This window comes from Poecilia reticulata, linkage group LG16, assembly GCF_000633615.1.
Source record: "Poecilia reticulata strain Guanapo linkage group LG16, Guppy_female_1.0+MT, whole genome shotgun sequence".
NCBI classification, from domain to species: Eukaryota; Metazoa; Chordata; class Actinopteri; order Cyprinodontiformes; family Poeciliidae; genus Poecilia; species Poecilia reticulata.
Window position 1 is genome coordinate 18,329,310 of NC_024346.1, and position 16,436 is coordinate 18,345,745.

General features: G+C 39.0%; 1 protein-coding gene across 4 annotated transcripts in view; it reads left to right on the top strand.

Annotated features, from left to right (window-relative positions):
* Nucleotides 1-251: 251 nt before the first annotated feature.
* The window catches only part of fhod3b (formin homology 2 domain containing 3b), a 104,263-nt gene continuing 88,078 nt past the window's right edge, over nucleotides 252-16,436 (top strand). For all 4 annotated transcript variants that reach the window (XM_008432463.2, XM_017309596.1, XM_017309598.1 and 1 more), the window contains exons 1-2: nucleotides 252-840; nucleotides 8,085-8,191. In XM_008432463.2, the coding sequence (XP_008430685.1) occupies nucleotides 676-840; nucleotides 8,085-8,191 (272 nt within the window). In that variant the 5' untranslated portion in view covers nucleotides 252-675. The remainder of the gene's footprint in view (nucleotides 841-8,084; nucleotides 8,192-16,436) is intronic.

Below are 16,436 nucleotides of genomic sequence, written 5' to 3' on the forward strand. Positions count from 1 at the left end.
GGTGCTATGCAACATATAATAAGAATTTGGTGGATGTAAATGCTTCAAATGTCTAATTCTGTATTTTACAAAATATGCGATATATTATATTTATTGACATTTTATATTTAGAGTGTTTTGCTACGGAACATTTTTATTCAAGTCAACTGCAACGTGGGTATTTTTTAAAATTTTTTTGTTGCACTTTTTATTTTAGCCACTAGAGGTCACGGTTGCGCCTGTAACATGAGCTGTTGTGGGTCCGCCGGCTGAGGTCCGACTGCTGAATCCCTCTGGCAGAGTTTATGCATCGCTCTCGCAGACCAGACACCAAGTGCAGCAGCCCCGTCCGAACACCGCAGTCTGCCTGCAATGCCCTTGGACACTGTCGCTCAGTCCTCCTCGGCAGCGCTCTGACCAGTCCGGTCTCCCAGTGACTTATCCCGGACCAAATATTGCGGCAGCCCCATCTGCGCAGTGTGAAACTCATGGGGAAGCTCCAAGGATAACAGGGTGCGGGAGATCGCCACTGCAGAGAACCTGCCGGTAGTTCGCAGCCCCCGCAGCAGCAGCAGCAGCAGCAGCGAGAGGAGGAGGAGAAGGAGAAGGAGAAGGAGGAGGGTTGCGCTGGTGTCAGAGGTTTCAGCGTCGCATCCACTATTCTGATCACTTCATATCACCTTGAATGGATACATCATGGCTACGCTTACATGCAAGGTGCAGTTCTTAGATGACACCGACCCTTTCAACAGCACCAATTTCCCAGAGCCCACCAGACCGCCTCTGTACACCTTTAGGGAAGATATTCCTCTGATCAATCAGATAGCTGGAGTCCATAGGCTGCTGAAAGCACCACACAAGGTATGTATGCAAACATGTATTGCTTCTGTTGTTATTCTTCAACGAGCTGAGCTACACTTTAACACTCTTAAACTAAGAATTGTCCTAAGGGTGTTGATGGGGTTACTAGGTTACCAAGCCAAACTGGATCATTGAGCAAGTGACCTGGTGCAGAAATGCTGATGGATCCAAACAGTGGTTACCTTAGTTACCCTCAGTGATGCGGGAATGATAACCTCTTACTCTTTCTGAAGGGTTGTTGGTAATGAATTAATTTTGAACATGTAAAACAACTAAGTTTACGTCATATGTATAGATTTAGTGACATGTTGTGTTGAATACAAAAAATGCATACCTGTAAGGAAAGGGACTCGTTCAGTACCTTGCTCAAATATTCACCCTCTGACAGACCGACAGGAAATAGTGCACCATGGTGAAGTAGAAAATAAATGCTTTTCAACTTTCCTCACAAATGAAAAGTGTGAAATGGATTTGTATTTGAATAGCTTCCCTATCCCTGAAGAACCCCTAAGACATGATGCTTTCACTGCTGTGAATCAGTGATGGGATGATGTATTCAGGGTGACATGTGCCATGTTGATTTTCCTCCAGACTTCATATTTTGCATGTAGGCCAAAAAAGTTTAACTTTATCCTCATCTGACCAGAATATGTTCTTCCTCATGCTTGGTGTGTTTCCTAAATGCTTTGTGGCAAACTGATGACAATACTTTTGATTGGTTTCTTTTGGCGCTCCTCAATGAAGGCCAAATTCATGGGGTGCCTGACCAATAGTTGATCTGTCAACGAAGTGTTCGACCAGAGCTGTGGATCTCTTCAGCTCTTCCATGTACCTCTTTACTTCTTCTTTGATTGGTGCTCCTTTTGGCCAGCATGGAGGTTTAGACTTAGGCGAGTCACCAAGTTTCCTCCACAACTTTCTACTTGACCTGTCAAGGAGAACATTAAAGTACCACAAGGACCAGTGGTACTTGGACCAGTGGTACATTAAAGTACCACTGGTCCTTGTGGTACTTTAATGTTCTCTTAACAATATCCTGAGACTTTCTGTTACTGAACTTACACACATGGGGGACTCGATTTACTAGTGTTACGTACATGAATTCGTAGAACTGAAATGCAAACTTTTTAGAAACTTTACAAACATGTTACATGACAAAATGTAAAAATAAAAAACCCAAAAAACTTCACAGCTCCTGTGATTTCCTTGTCAGATTGATGAACTTTGTTCGTTAGAATGTGCCACAATCTGCTTTCAGCAAATCTTCAGGACCAAGGTGATACCTACCACATTATTCATCTTGCAACACCTTGATTTTTCCTCTGTTGACAATATTATAGCCATTTTTAAACAGCTTGAAGTCACCTAAATGTTTTTGTTTTGAATGGTGCAATTGTTTTGATCAGAAAAACAACAAGAATAGCTCGATTTATTTCTATTTGTTTTTCTTTCAATGTCTTTTGAAGGCTTCCCAACATCGAAATCTTTAGAAATGTTTGTTTTGGCCTTCCAGTTTGACCATGCGGACTCAAATACACTGAAAAGAAATATCACCTTTTCACCTTTCAAAGTCAAGTGAAACATAGTTGCGTAACCCATCATACTTTAATGCGCTTTTATCTTTGTTTAATAGGGATGTCACATACCTCAAAATGTATTTTGGGTCTTTCATTGTCCTGTCAGATCTGTGTTATTGCAGATTGTTTACACAGAGTTGGGGACATGGAAGCTTTTGGGTGGTTGTAGATTACCACAGGCTTGCTTCACATTCAGACGCCAGCTCGCTTCCATTGACAGGATGTGACAGAGAAACTTTGAAGTATTTCAGATGGAAGGTAGCAGTGAAAAAAACAAGCAAAAAACCCCCAAACAAAACACTGATGTACTAAAAAATGAGCCCAATCTTTGCTTTCTATCCATTGGCATTACTGCTTGGGTGTAATTTCGTTCACTATATCTCAGCAACAACGATGGTGTCACAGTATGCAGCAAGTTGTTCTGTGATTTACACTCTTTAAAGAATTTGTTTTAAGAGTGACCCTGTAAATGGCTCAAGCAACAAGCCTTGAGCCCCAGAGCTCAGAGGTCAATCTGATATAAATAGCGTGCTGTTCACACATGGTGTCCAGGGATCCAGGCAGCTTGTTGTTTCTGAGCTGTGGTCGTCAGTTCCTAAAGCTGAAGTTTGGAGATCTGTACATGGGTGTAGTTAATCCTGCATTAAATTGGACTGTGCTATTGATAGAGTAGCACCTGGGAAGAAGAAAGGTTTAAAGTCAACGTGTAGGGTGCTGAGTGTGTGGTCTTGCCGTGGCATTTTTTTCTACAAATAAAAACAGGATGACAGTAGCCTAGGAGGTAGGAGTTCATCTTTGTAACCCTTGGACAAAACACCTCACCCACCTTCCCTGCTGGTGCTGGTCAGAGGACCTGGTGGCGCCGATTGAATAGCAGCCTTTGGGGTAGCTATGACTACAATGTAGCTTTCCACCATCAGTGTGTGAAAGAATGGGGGAATGACCGAAGTAGTGTTTATAAAGTCTTCAGACTTCATAAAGCGCTATTCAAATGTAGGTCATAAAGACACAGTATGTTCTCCAGAAAGTGTGTAAATGTGTGTCTAAAGCATGTCCTGTAAGCAATAATTAATCCAGTTTTTTTGGCATTTACAGCAAAATCCTACCTTTTGAACTGTTCCCTATTTTGTCATGGCACAATAAAATGCATGTCATGACACATGCATAAGTTTCATTATGCATGTGCCTCATTTTTATGCGACACATAAAAAAATGACACTTTATGTGCTGCATCATTTTTTGAGACTTACATAGTGATGATATACATAGTGCTAATAACTGAGAAGTGGAAGACAATGTGGTACATGGTTTTCACTGTCTTGTTCAAATTAAACCTCAAAAATGTGGCTTCCATGTCTTTTTTTTAAATTAAATTTTACTGTGAACAAACAGCATCTAGGATAACTTTGGAGAAGATGCAATGATCCACAACTCAGGTGCGAGAATTGTTTCACACCCTATTGGCGTCACAGGGAAGGAATGCGCTTAATGTTTGCTGGCACGCATCTGTAAATCAAAGCTCCGCCATACCACTTCTGGTCAGCTGCTGTTTGATTCCAATTCTGGACTGTGACTTTACCAATTTAAACTTCAGAGTCAATTGTTTTTCTGCATTTTTTTCTGGCCCCATAATAAGAAGCTGTGTTAAATGAGACGTTATGTAAAACACTTTAAAATACAGGTTCCTCCTTTGAATTGCTGTTCTCATTGTCATGCGGCGCTGAGGTTTTTCTCCTCCATGCATTTTGAGGAGTTGTCGCAGCAGAAGGCCCCTTTCAAAAGAATGCATTGTCCAACACTGTGCCTGACAGGAACTTCAGATTACTGTTGTGGTTTCTCATTTGTGCATCAGGTGTGCTTTGGTGTCATGTGCCTTCACAAGAAGACCCCAAGGTAGCTCCATCAAAAGCTTAATGAAGGAGATTTCTGGATTTCATCTGGTGTGACGTAGAGTTTATTGCACTTTGCAAACACAGATGTGCGAGGTAGCCACTACAGAGGCAGTACATGCAATGAATATGCAGGAGTGTGCATGCAGTGTGCTTAGTCGACGCTGTTTGCTTCTAGATGTCTCTCCTTGCTTGAATAAAATAAACTGGAGTGTGATAGAAGCTTTAAATTGGAAATTGCATGGTGTTTATTTTTAGTCATTTTTCCCTGCACTGCCTCCCTGGTCAGTGGACCACAGCATGGTTGTTGAAGGGAGAGGCCAGACCTCAGTGCGAGCAGAGCGCTTGCGGTTGCTTCTCTGGACTTGGCCATCGCAGTGCTACTGTGGGTTCAAGTCCTGGGCAGGAGACAGCCAAACAAGTCCCTGCTTCTGATAAGTTGTGACCTGCATTCCTTCCGATTCTTGGATTAGGGACAATTAAGCGCACCACCCTGGCCTTGCATTACTTGTGTACCAATAGCTGTGATGTGTAATCCAGGTTGATTAATGAGGAATATAAGGGAGTTAAGAGTGGACGTGAAAGTGTGGATACATAGAGAAACAGAAAGCTCTGAGTTTGCCTCTTAGCTTTTTGTCGGTCTGCTAGTCATTTATTGGTTCCACAGTTGGCTAATTATTGGTTACAGCTGCAGGACTGATTCAGTGCTTTGTCTATTTAAGGTAATGCAGAGTGAAAAAACAGACAGCAACGATTTTGCTCTTGTTTTCTGTTTGGTTCATTGAGTTCTTTGAGTGTAATGTACAGATAAAGGGGATAAAGACCTGAATTCAATAAAATACAACAATGTTTCTTTGGTAGTTCAGTATGGGGTAATGGGAATTAGTTTCTTATTTTTCGCATTGCATTTTATATTAATGCCACTGTAGAAAACCAAAGTCATAAATGTATGCTTAATGCTTGGATTCTCTCTAATGTCCTATAATCTTACATCCTTTGCTTTGCTGGGTTTGTTTTTCCTCTTTTCTTTCCGTCTCCCTGTGTCTTTCTATTTCTGATCCAGTCTTTTAAAAAGGCACTTACCAATAACTAATTTCTTTAAAGTTATTTTGTTCTGTTGCATCATCTTTGGGAAAAGTTGGCATTCATACTTTTTGCTGCTCATTTATTTCTTAAATAAAAATAAAGAGCAGATAGATAGTTGTTTTGAATCCTGCTCAACATTTGCAAAAAACAGTTATTGCAGCAGAATAAAATCATAGATAGTAAAGTATTTAGCTATAAATTGATTATTCCATATGCTACAAACACAAATCCTGTTTTAAGTCAAACATGCCCTCTATCCGTTAGATGTCTTCCAATCATTAGTAACCTTACTAGGGTTACTAAGTTACACCTCTGAGAGACATACAACCTTAGAAAAGCTTTAACACCAATTCCAACTATGCTGCCTGTTTTTGTAGTTTTGCAAAATTGAATAGTTTATGTTCATTATTGTCACTATACAACATATTTTCATCAATTTTCCTGGCTGATTTCTTGTCTGGTCCTTTGAACAGAGGACAGTTCCGGATAAAGGTCCATTGTCTTTTAGAAGACTAAATATTTACATCTGTCATGTCTCTCAAACCATCAACTCTCAGGTAGATAACATCCATGATAACTTGGTGATCCCAAGAACGCAATATTTTTTAAATTTTTTAATATCTGGCTTTTGTTATCATCCTGACTGTGTGCAATAGCTCAATAAATGTTTTGCAACCCTGTTTTTTTTTCTTCAAAAACTTTTTATTGTTGCTCTGACTTCACATACAGGTAGGCGTCGGCAAGCAGTTATTTTTTAATGACTTCACATGAACATACATTTGACTTACTTACTTTTATGGCATGGTTTCTTGTCCTTCCTAAAGAGTGGCTTAGATAGATGGATGCATTAGCGTAAATAAATACACTGAATGATTATTAAATGAAAGCTTCTATTCTCTATGTAATAAGATAATTGAATTTAAATAAAATAATCAGCAACTGCAATAAAATATCTTTTTTGTTTTAAGGGTATTTTCTAGGGCTGTGTAATAATATTAATTTTGCGATATATATTGATATTTTCTTTCCTAGAAAAAAAATCGATATTCATCCGCAAGTATCATAACATCCAACTGTCACCTTGCTCACTCACTGCTTGCTTCGCCGGGAGAGTGATTAGGTCATCAGGCTTAGAGTGATTCCTTCAGATGTTAAGTGTCAAGGTTAAAAAGGTACCAAACTATTCCGAGGAGGGTACTTGGTGCACTTTATTTACTTTACAAATGCATACGCAACAGTTTGTACTGTTTCAATTAAAAGAAACATGTTTTCTCACCACTTCTTTGATTCATTTTGTCCAGTTGTCGACTTTAAGTCTGTGTCCATGTCCAACCAGAGCCAGGTATTGTGTAGTTGGTGCTTTTAATCAGTTTTCAGTTAAATTAATTAAATCCAACTCTATAACAGTCATAAAAGGTCACCAAAATCACTCTGTCCCTCTAAAATCATTCAGAAAATTGTAAAAGTGTATTGAATTGTATTGTTTGCTGAATATCGCAATATATATCATATCGTGAGCAGTATACCGTGTATTGTATTGTATCGTGAGATTACTGTATCACTACAGCCCTAGTATTTTCACATCGTTACCTGCTGAACCAGTGAGTAGAGGGGACTGCAGCTCTGAATCAGAAAAAAATGTCAGAAGGAGGGTTGGGGGGGATTGAGAGCTATCCTATCTAACCACATGTTTTGTCTCAGTTCCAAAATTTGACATAGTCTTAGAGTGCAGTAATGCAAACAGAGTGGCTAAACACTTCAAAGCCATAAAGTCTCTTCCTGTGTTGCTCCAGCATGTTTAATGAAGTTACTGTCATATACAGAATGAAGGAAGGAAGTGGCAGTGCATCAGTCTGGGAGTAAATGGACTTCTGTGAGAAATCCTACATGTTGCGTATTTACTACACATGTTGCTCATTATAAATAAAGATGTTGGAGATTTGCCTCCCAAATCTCTCCTCCTTTGTGTTTCATTACGGAGCAGAGTGAACAGATCTGCCCGTACCACATGTTGTTTTAGACACCCAGAGTGTTAGTGGAGCGGAGCGGTGCCAAGTCTCTGCTCCTGAAATCAAATGTTTGGACTCTTTAATGGTATTTGTTTTCCTGCGTCCTTGCTTCGCTGCCGGAGCCGGGGTCCTGCGGAGCCGACAGACCTCCAATATAAATAGGTTAATATCTTCAATTTTAGAGGTCAAACAGACAAGTGAACAGACGCTCTCATTCTTCATCTCCTTGACCCGAGTCGGGTGATGACAACCTTTAAGGACCAGCCGAATTATGCCCTCACTGTGAAATCATTGCGCTCTATGATAGTTTATCGGACATGGCGGGGGATGGAGCAGAGAGATAAGAGACCACAGACAGAAAAGCAGCTCTGACGCTTCATAGCTTTACTGTGTTTATCGCCGAAGAGCTGATTAAAGAACTGTCTTGTCTTATTGTAAGTACAGTGTTAATGTAACACACTCTTTCAGTTTAGCTTTCTTTGGGTTTTGGTGTCACTTGTTTTACCTAATGAGAATGGATCAAAATTTCATTGGTTAACTCTAACCTCTTTATGTGTGTGTGTGTGTGTGTGTGTGTGTGTGTGTGTGTGTGTGCGTGTGTGTGTATGGGGGTGCGTGTGTGTGTGTGTGTGTGTGTGTGSGTGTGTGTGCGTGTGTGTGTGTGTGTGTGGTTGCATGCTTAGCCGGATGACTGCGCCCTCCAGCTGTCCCATAATGGAAGCTATTTGGATTTGGAGTCTACCCTGGCAGAGCAGAAGGATGAACTGGAGGGATTTCAGGAGGATGGAGGGTAAGATAACAATCGCATCCTTCTGTGTCTGTTGCTTAACTTTTTCCTTTGCTATCGCCAAAACTTGGAAACACCAAAAAGAAAAAGAAGAAGAAAGAGTCTGTAAACAGCACACAGAATGAGAAACACTCTCCATTACTGGCCTGAAGTTATACACTAAAATAAACTTGAACACTGCAGTAAAGAAAAAAAAAAAGTTGGTCGTATACTCCTTCCACTTCAAAAGCTCTGTGTCGGACAGATGCCAGACAAAGCTGAAAATACAAGAGTTTCTGGCCCTACCAAGCAGGTGGATACAGTAATATACATTACACGCCAGACTCTGATTTTCCCGGAATCAATTGTTCATGCTTTAAATTAGCTGTCAACCCAGAGAAATATATATATAATATATATAAAAATTGATTCAAGAGTAACTTACAATTGCTGATTACAGGAGTCTGGCTTTAAAAACAACCCAAATATCTCCCAGCTTTTCCAGTCAACCATAATCACTGCAGTATGATTACTGTTTAAAAGAGAGAGAGACTGCAATTCAGGTCCGATAAGAAGGAACTGTTCTAGTTGGTTATAGGGATATACGTTAATGTTATTCTTGCTGTATTTCTGTGGCTAATCTGATCCAATTACAGTGATTGGAATGATAATAAAAGCTAACTGGATGAATTACTCAAAAATTCATTTTCCAGGCATTAGCTGAATGAGTTCTGCTTCCCACTTATGCAAGGGCATTAGATTTTTTTTTTTTAAGACAAGGTCTTAAAGTCATTAATGACTCCACCCTTTTACAAGTAAAAGCCTGCTTAAATTCAGATTGCCTTCTTGACTCTGAAAACCAATGAGACACTATTTTAACCCCCAGAAGCTGTTTTGAATTATATTTAGGAACAGTGCTTCTTGCAAAAAAAATAAAAAAGTTCAGTGTAATTAGATCTGATAGCAAGTTGAATTTCAATTTCCCATTTCACACCGTCATCTCTTCAACCCTGAGGAGAAGAGCAGTAGTTGCCTAAAATCAGTGGTGACCTCAAAATTACCATCTACCTCAAAATTGTTGTGGATGATTCTTTATGTTCTAGTGTCCAGATTTGTTTGACTGAAAAGTGAAAAAAGCAAACTTCCTCAAAGTGGGGCTCAAAACATGAGTATGTTGAGAAAGAGTGGTTTCACCTCACAGACAAGAAGAATGCTAGACATCTGTTATTATGGTGTGAAATTAAATCACAGCTTTCTTTTCAGCTCAGTATAGTTTAACTGCAATGTTATGGCTCTGTGTGTCCCAAAACTAGTACGAACACAGGTATGTTCTTGTTTTCAGAGTTCAAATGGCATGCTTTCATAGACATGGGAAAGCGTATAAAGTCTGAAGTCATTTTACTATTGTTGAGATACATATGAAGAGGCAGATGCATATCTGCCTTGTATGTTCATGGTGCAAGAAGACTGGATGCTAAAGATATATTGTGCTCCAGATTGCCTTTTCGGGAATTTCTTATTGTAGTCTGCATGGTCTGATTATCAATGTGGCGACGCTGCTACAGATGAGCTGGATATTTTACAACATTAATGTCACAACTCTCACATGCATGCTTTACAAGAGCTTTTACAAATCTGCTTCACAAATGTTATATAAATGACAAAAAAATAACATCATTCAGTCACATTCAACACTATAAAGATACTTAAATGATTATGATGATTGAGAGTCGCTTACGTTGGGATAGCATTGCATATGCTTGAAACTGAAAATGAAACTGATAGCAAGGCCAACTGTCAGAATAATTCATCAAATGATCACTACTTGAAGAGGACATTAAAATTTCAGTCCCAGATGGCCTGCTGATCTTCAAATTTTCAAACAAACAAGATGGTAACATCTTGACAAAATTAACCTAACACTGATGCCGTTGAGTGGTTTGAATTCGAAAAGGCAGCGCATCAAAAGCAATGCAGACTTAAAAGATGTGACAGTATTTGTTTCCTAAAATTCCCAGCATACATGTCAGGGTAGGAAACCGTATGACAGCAGCTCTTGCATCTTTTTGCTACATACCAAAGGTCTAACTTTTTCCACGTCTTTTATAGCGCTTGGCGTCCTTTATCGTGTGGCAGCAGTGACGTATTCTGAACCACGTAGGTTGTTAGTTTGTCTTATGAGTAATCACTCTGATCTCTTTTACATTGACACTTTTTTTTCATTAGATCACTGAGGTACACACAGTTCTACACTTCAGCTGTAACAAACTCCTAATATTTTCCTTTGCTGAAAAGTCTGCCTGATACAAAAAACCCTACACTTTGCATTAACATGACTCCTGGGGACAGACGACGAAACTGAGATTCTAAATTGTGTTAGTTTAATTTCAGTTTCATGCACTTTGTTTGGCCTTTCACTTTATTGACTCCATATGTTTTACGTGAACGGTAGAGCATGCTAGGTATATGCTCTGCCCACTTTAGATGTTCACAAACCAAAGGCTGGCATGAGAGTTCCTGGTTAGCCGTACCGCAAACATGTATGGATTTATTTGTCTAACTTGGAATTCATAAGCGGCTCCCAGACCTGGTGTTTCTGTTGGACATGGAGAGTGCCGTCCGTTCCCAGTTCCAGCTGAAATTGTTGGGAGCTTATGGGGAGGTTACAGAGAGCTGTGAGGTTAAAGCGGTCCACTTCTTCTCGCGTCAAAGGCCGAGGCTGCCAGGGATTGTGTCATGCCAGCTGGCATGAGGTGGTAGTATGGATGTAGGTCATTAAATCAGAGGAGGCTGGGGGTAAAGGTGGTTGGCCAATTATTTAGTGAAAAATAATGGTTAGTTCTGCTTACTGTTTTTTTTTTTTTTATGGCGGTAATGTGCCCGGGAATTTACCTCCTGCAGTTCAGCACACTTTGATCTCATGATAATAATGCCAAACTGGTGTAATGAAACACTTCACCTTTATTTTCTCATTTTTTTATTAACTCTTTTTGTTTTGCAGTCACTCAGAATGTCAGAAAATATTCAAAGAGTATGTGAAAAAGTGAACTGTAAAGCAACCAGCTTCACTAACCTAAGCAAAACTATGTCATTATTCTTTCCCCCGTAGTTATCTACCAACTGAAAACATTCCTGAACCTTCCTGATTATTGGCAATTGGATCCATGTGTAATTGATATTAACGACAGGTTACATTCCTGAGGCGCCTGTGTCATACTTAGTGTCTTTACAATCAGATTAAAGTATGATCCTCTGACAGAGGGCTACAGAGCCAGGAGATATCCATGTCATGGTAGCTTAAGGGCCTTAATCACTTCCACACCATGTTATGTAGCTTGGCTACACAAAGTGGTGACTTGTACATTCACCCTCGCGCCTCATCACTGATGCAGCTTCTCTTCATGGTATTTACTGACTAGTTTGCCAGGACATGTGCTGAGGCATTTCTGTCTTTAGGTAGTTGTCTTGTTATTGAGCGAGAGACTGAGTCAGTGCATTTCCAGAACTCTTAAAGAAAATGCAGGTCGTATTTGCTTTAGTTAGCTTTTTTTTTAAACTATTTTTCGGTACAGTTGAATTTCTTGGAGTATATTTCTACCAACTTTGCACATCTAGAGGCTTCTACCCTTTTTTTTAGATTAGATGGAGAGTGTCTGGAAACTACAGATTCTAAACTAGATTTAAGTATAGACTTTTATCCATCTGTTCTGTCACAATAACATGCTTTAATTTTAACTCTATTGTTTAGGGTTGTTTTTCTGTTGCTGTTCTGCAGAGTTTTATTTTGTATGTAGCTCTATCTTCCTACCAACTCTTACCCAACCATGTTGGACAAATACATCACCACATCCTGGTGTTTCCGCTTCCTTGTGTCACCTTAATGATGGTGTGTTTGATTTATCTGTGTTTGATTCAGTTATGGATCTGTGCAACTCCTCCAAAGAAACCATGGGTGCGCTTCTCTAACGCTCTCCTTGCCTACTCTTTCGGTTTTGGTGGAGATCCATGTGTTATTAGGTTTGCCTTGAAAACATACCTAATTTATTCAGATTGAACAGTGCTTAGTAATATTGTCAAAGCTTGACACATTCTTATATAACTTAAACTTCTTCACCACTTTCTCCGTGTCATCTCTGGTGCATTCCTTGATCTTCCGTTTTTTCTAAATGCTGAGCTTAGATTACACCGAGGTGGACTCTACTTACAAATAAAGGACTTCTGAAGGCAATTGGTTTCATTATAGTTTACTTAGGGCCATGCCACATTTTTCACATTTTCCTTTTCATCATTTTGCTCCACTTCTCTTGATCTATCACATACATATGCTACAAGTAAAATACATTAAAGTTCATTGTTACATGACGATGTGGACAAGCTCAAAGGGTAAAAATACTTTTGCATGTCAGTGCCTTTGAGACATTTATGAAGTTTTATTTCTTCTGAAGGACAAACGAGGCAGCTGGAGTACTTCCAGTGTAACTGGCCATGATGATGTTGATTAACTCTTGAACTGAACTAATGTTGAGATACGTTCAAGGATTTTGCTTACATATGTGACATTGATTGGCGGGTTATTTGTTAAGTTTTAAGTCCTTAAGGAAAGACTCCACTCCCTCGATTGTCCTCAGAAGATCAGAGCAGTTAGTGACTACATAATTGATTTAGCATGGGATTTTTTTATTTTGGTGCAGTGTGTGTGCGTGTGCATGCGTGTGTATGCGTGTGTATTCCAGCTTATAGCATTTCACTGGTGCGCGTAATTCAAACGCAAAAGCCAACAATTTTATGCTGAAAATGCTTTTCTTAGTTTTATTGCCTGTTTTTTGATGTGTTTGACAAGCGTTTAAAAGGCAGGCATATTAAAATCCGACTGTTTGAGCTCTGCAGGCCTCAAATATTCAGTTTCTCATTATATCCGTTCATTTCTCATAGGAGAGCTCTGCTTTCGCTTTTTTCCAACAATTTTTTTTTTTCTGACCGACTTGGACATTGCTCTCAGCACACACAGGATTTTCATTTAAGGGAGAAATGTGCATCTGAAAATAAGCAGAGAATTTGTCAAACAATCTTTCAACTAAACTTTACGCAGAGAGTTGAAGCACCATTATTTCACTTTCTATGTTTTGTAGTTAAAGAATATTGCCGACAATATAAAGCAGTCTGATAAATACGTTTTTTTTCGTGCATGTGTAAATGTTACCAAAGCATAAAGACGGGTCAGACTTATAAATTAGAACTTAACCAGACTAGATCAGACGCTGGTGGTCCATTGGTGGACACAGATGCAGGAGTTTCTTTGGTAAAAAATGCTGAGTCAGTAGACCACTGTGGGGCCTTCTCGTCTCGCATTAATTGGTCTTTGAGGAGAAGATCTGGCTTAACTGCAGTCCAAGAGTGTGTGTTCACTTTCTAGGTGCACATTTTGTGTTTCATAAACAGGACCAGTAATGCTCTCTTAGATAAAGACAGAGAGTTTAGATTGGGCAGACATGCACATGTAAATCAGCGCTATAAACTTTACTAAAGATGCAACCCAGAAAGAAGTGAAGGAACCTAACAGAAAACAAAGCATGTTGGCCCAGTTTCTGTCGGTAGCAGTTGACTGACAAAGTAACTGACTATTTGGGTTAATTATTTTTTTAAATTTAATTAAAACCTGGAATCAAGTGGTTATAAAGGTATCTCACCATTAAAAGCTTGTCAGATAACCTTCTCTGTATAGAGACGGGGAACATAAATATTATATTGTTCATTAAAAGTGTAATCAGATAATTGATAATTGAACAAATAAATGTAAGTGCACCACTCAAGCCTTTAACTGGCAGATTTTTTTGTCTTTCTCTTAGCAATATAACATGTAGATTTTATGACACTTATGGAAAACTAAGAAAAACAAAAAAATAAAATAAAGTTGGACCGTCACGTGTTTATAGATTGAAAAAAACAGTGGGAATTATGAACCTATTAACCCTTATATAAAATTTGTCAATGTTTGAACTTTTGGTAAGGACAGCCAATCAGAGGTAAGCTGGCTTTGTTTGTTTTTTTATCACTGGCAATGTGATTGGTTCATTCCTAACAGACTTGGGCTGATATAAGGTTCTTGCTGAATAATAACCTTAAGTAAATATACCGGGTTTCACAGTAAAATGTTATTATCGGAAACATTTAAAAGTAAGCTTATAAACTGATGTTACCATTATGACAGAACATGGTTGAGCGAATTGACAGTCACTTTATTTAAAAATCACATTGAACTAGTTCATGTACTCATGACAATGTAGAATTATGCAGAAATGCTTACTACTCATCTTCTTCATCCACAGTAATTTGTGGATTGTTGTTTTAGGTAATTCTGCAGACTCTTTCAGACAAGATTATACAACAAAGATTGTAACAAAGGCAATGTAATTTGTCATTGTCTTGGTTGATGCCTATATTGAGTATAAATCATTGAGGAATGACATATTTCAGATGGTTATTAAAATGTTATTAGGAATTGTGTCTCAGAGGTTTCCTTTGTTTAGATTGCTTATATAGCATCATGCCTATCCTATTTCTTATCATTCTGAAAACTTGCATAGTGAGTTGTGTGAATATGAATCTGGAGGCCTCCCTGTACAGCAGTGCTGAATTTTCATATTTATTTTCATTGGAGGTGTGCCTTAAAATCCCACTTATATTCTATGCATGTTTGGTTAATTTGATAATGAGAATGTCGGCCTGTGCAGCCTCAGGTCTTTGTTAAGCTTAGGTATCCCGTTGCAGAGAGAACGCAGGCATTCGTGACAAAATGGCTCTAGTTACCCGTTTACCTCGGCAGCATCACAGTGGATTACGTTCCTGTTTGCTGTCTCATCTCGCCGGGGAAGGCCTATGTTGACAGATGTTGCTCCTGTATTGCCTCTGCCTTTTGCTGGATGCTGTATTTGAAAAATAGCGAGTATAGGCAGTGCTTTCTCTGACACATAATCCCATTTTGCAAATAATACCAGAGCAGTTTAATGCTGATCAGTTGGGGGCACAAAATCTGTTTTGGTCTGTCTTCCAACGCTGCCTGTTTGTGACACAGCATTAGTATGAGCTTCTTTCTTTGTTGCCAAGCCTTTTCTTTGACTGTCAAAGCCACTCCTGGTCCAGGACAGGCTGCCGCTGGCTCTGAGCCAGCCTGAACAACCACACAACCATAGAAGCCCATTTGTCAGTAGTGTGAAGGAGGGGGGTTGTTGTGCAGTTATACCTGCTGTGCTCTTGTCTGTGTTGGTGTCTAGCTGATTTGTTTGTGGTTTCTTTAGATATTTGGGAGGTTAAGGGCGCAATCTATCATCCAAAGAAACAACAGAGTGGACCTGAACAGCAAAATTCAAAGACAACTATGGAGATCTGCTGCATTTAGATGCCAGTTTAGACATTAATCAGTTAGACAATTCTGACTAATTTCCAATTTAAGCTTTTGTAAACTTTTTTCCATAAGTAAAAAAAAAATCAAAATTTTTTCTGAATTCAATCTCCCAAGTACTAGTTTACTCTGAGTGTCAGTCAACTTGTTTGCTTATAGAAAAAAGTTGAAGGCAACCTGGCCACAGCAGCAAGCGTGAAATGGAAAAGAAATGAATAAACAGGTTTATGTTGGTAAAGAGGAACTACACTGAAAGAAGGAAACATTTTTTAATTTTCTGATTGTCTTGTAATTGGTCAAGCTAGAAATTTATTGATTTGGATTACCAATCAACTTCTTGATACATCTTGAGCCGAAGTAGAAGCATTTCAAACAACTAATAGTGTACCCTAGTAGCACAGAAAGACGAGAGATGTTGGAAAGTCATAAGTAATTATCTTGTAATTAAGGTGTCAAACAGTTAAAAAAAAAAAAGTAAGAGTGTCAACTTTATCCTTCAGCAGATTTTTCAGAGTTCTGTTTATTCCACACAGAAGAGGAACCTCCTAAAATGAGAAGATTATCTCTTTTAAAGCAAAAATACCCTTCTAATGATAACTGAATTGAATCGAGGTTCTTTGTTGCTGTCTTTGTTTTGAATTCATTCAGCTATTGTAAGCAGCTGACAGGATGGTGATTGGTTCTTGGCACATTTCCATTTACACAGGGGGGGAGGAGATGACCTCCAAGCTACTCCTGTCTTTTTTCTGTTTTGGAAAGGAATTTTTCCCAGTTTGGTGTGTTGGTATGACCAAAATATAAATGTTGGGAGAAAATTTATATCACAGCTTTCTGATTTAGAGATAAAATCAAACCTTTTCCTGTATATAT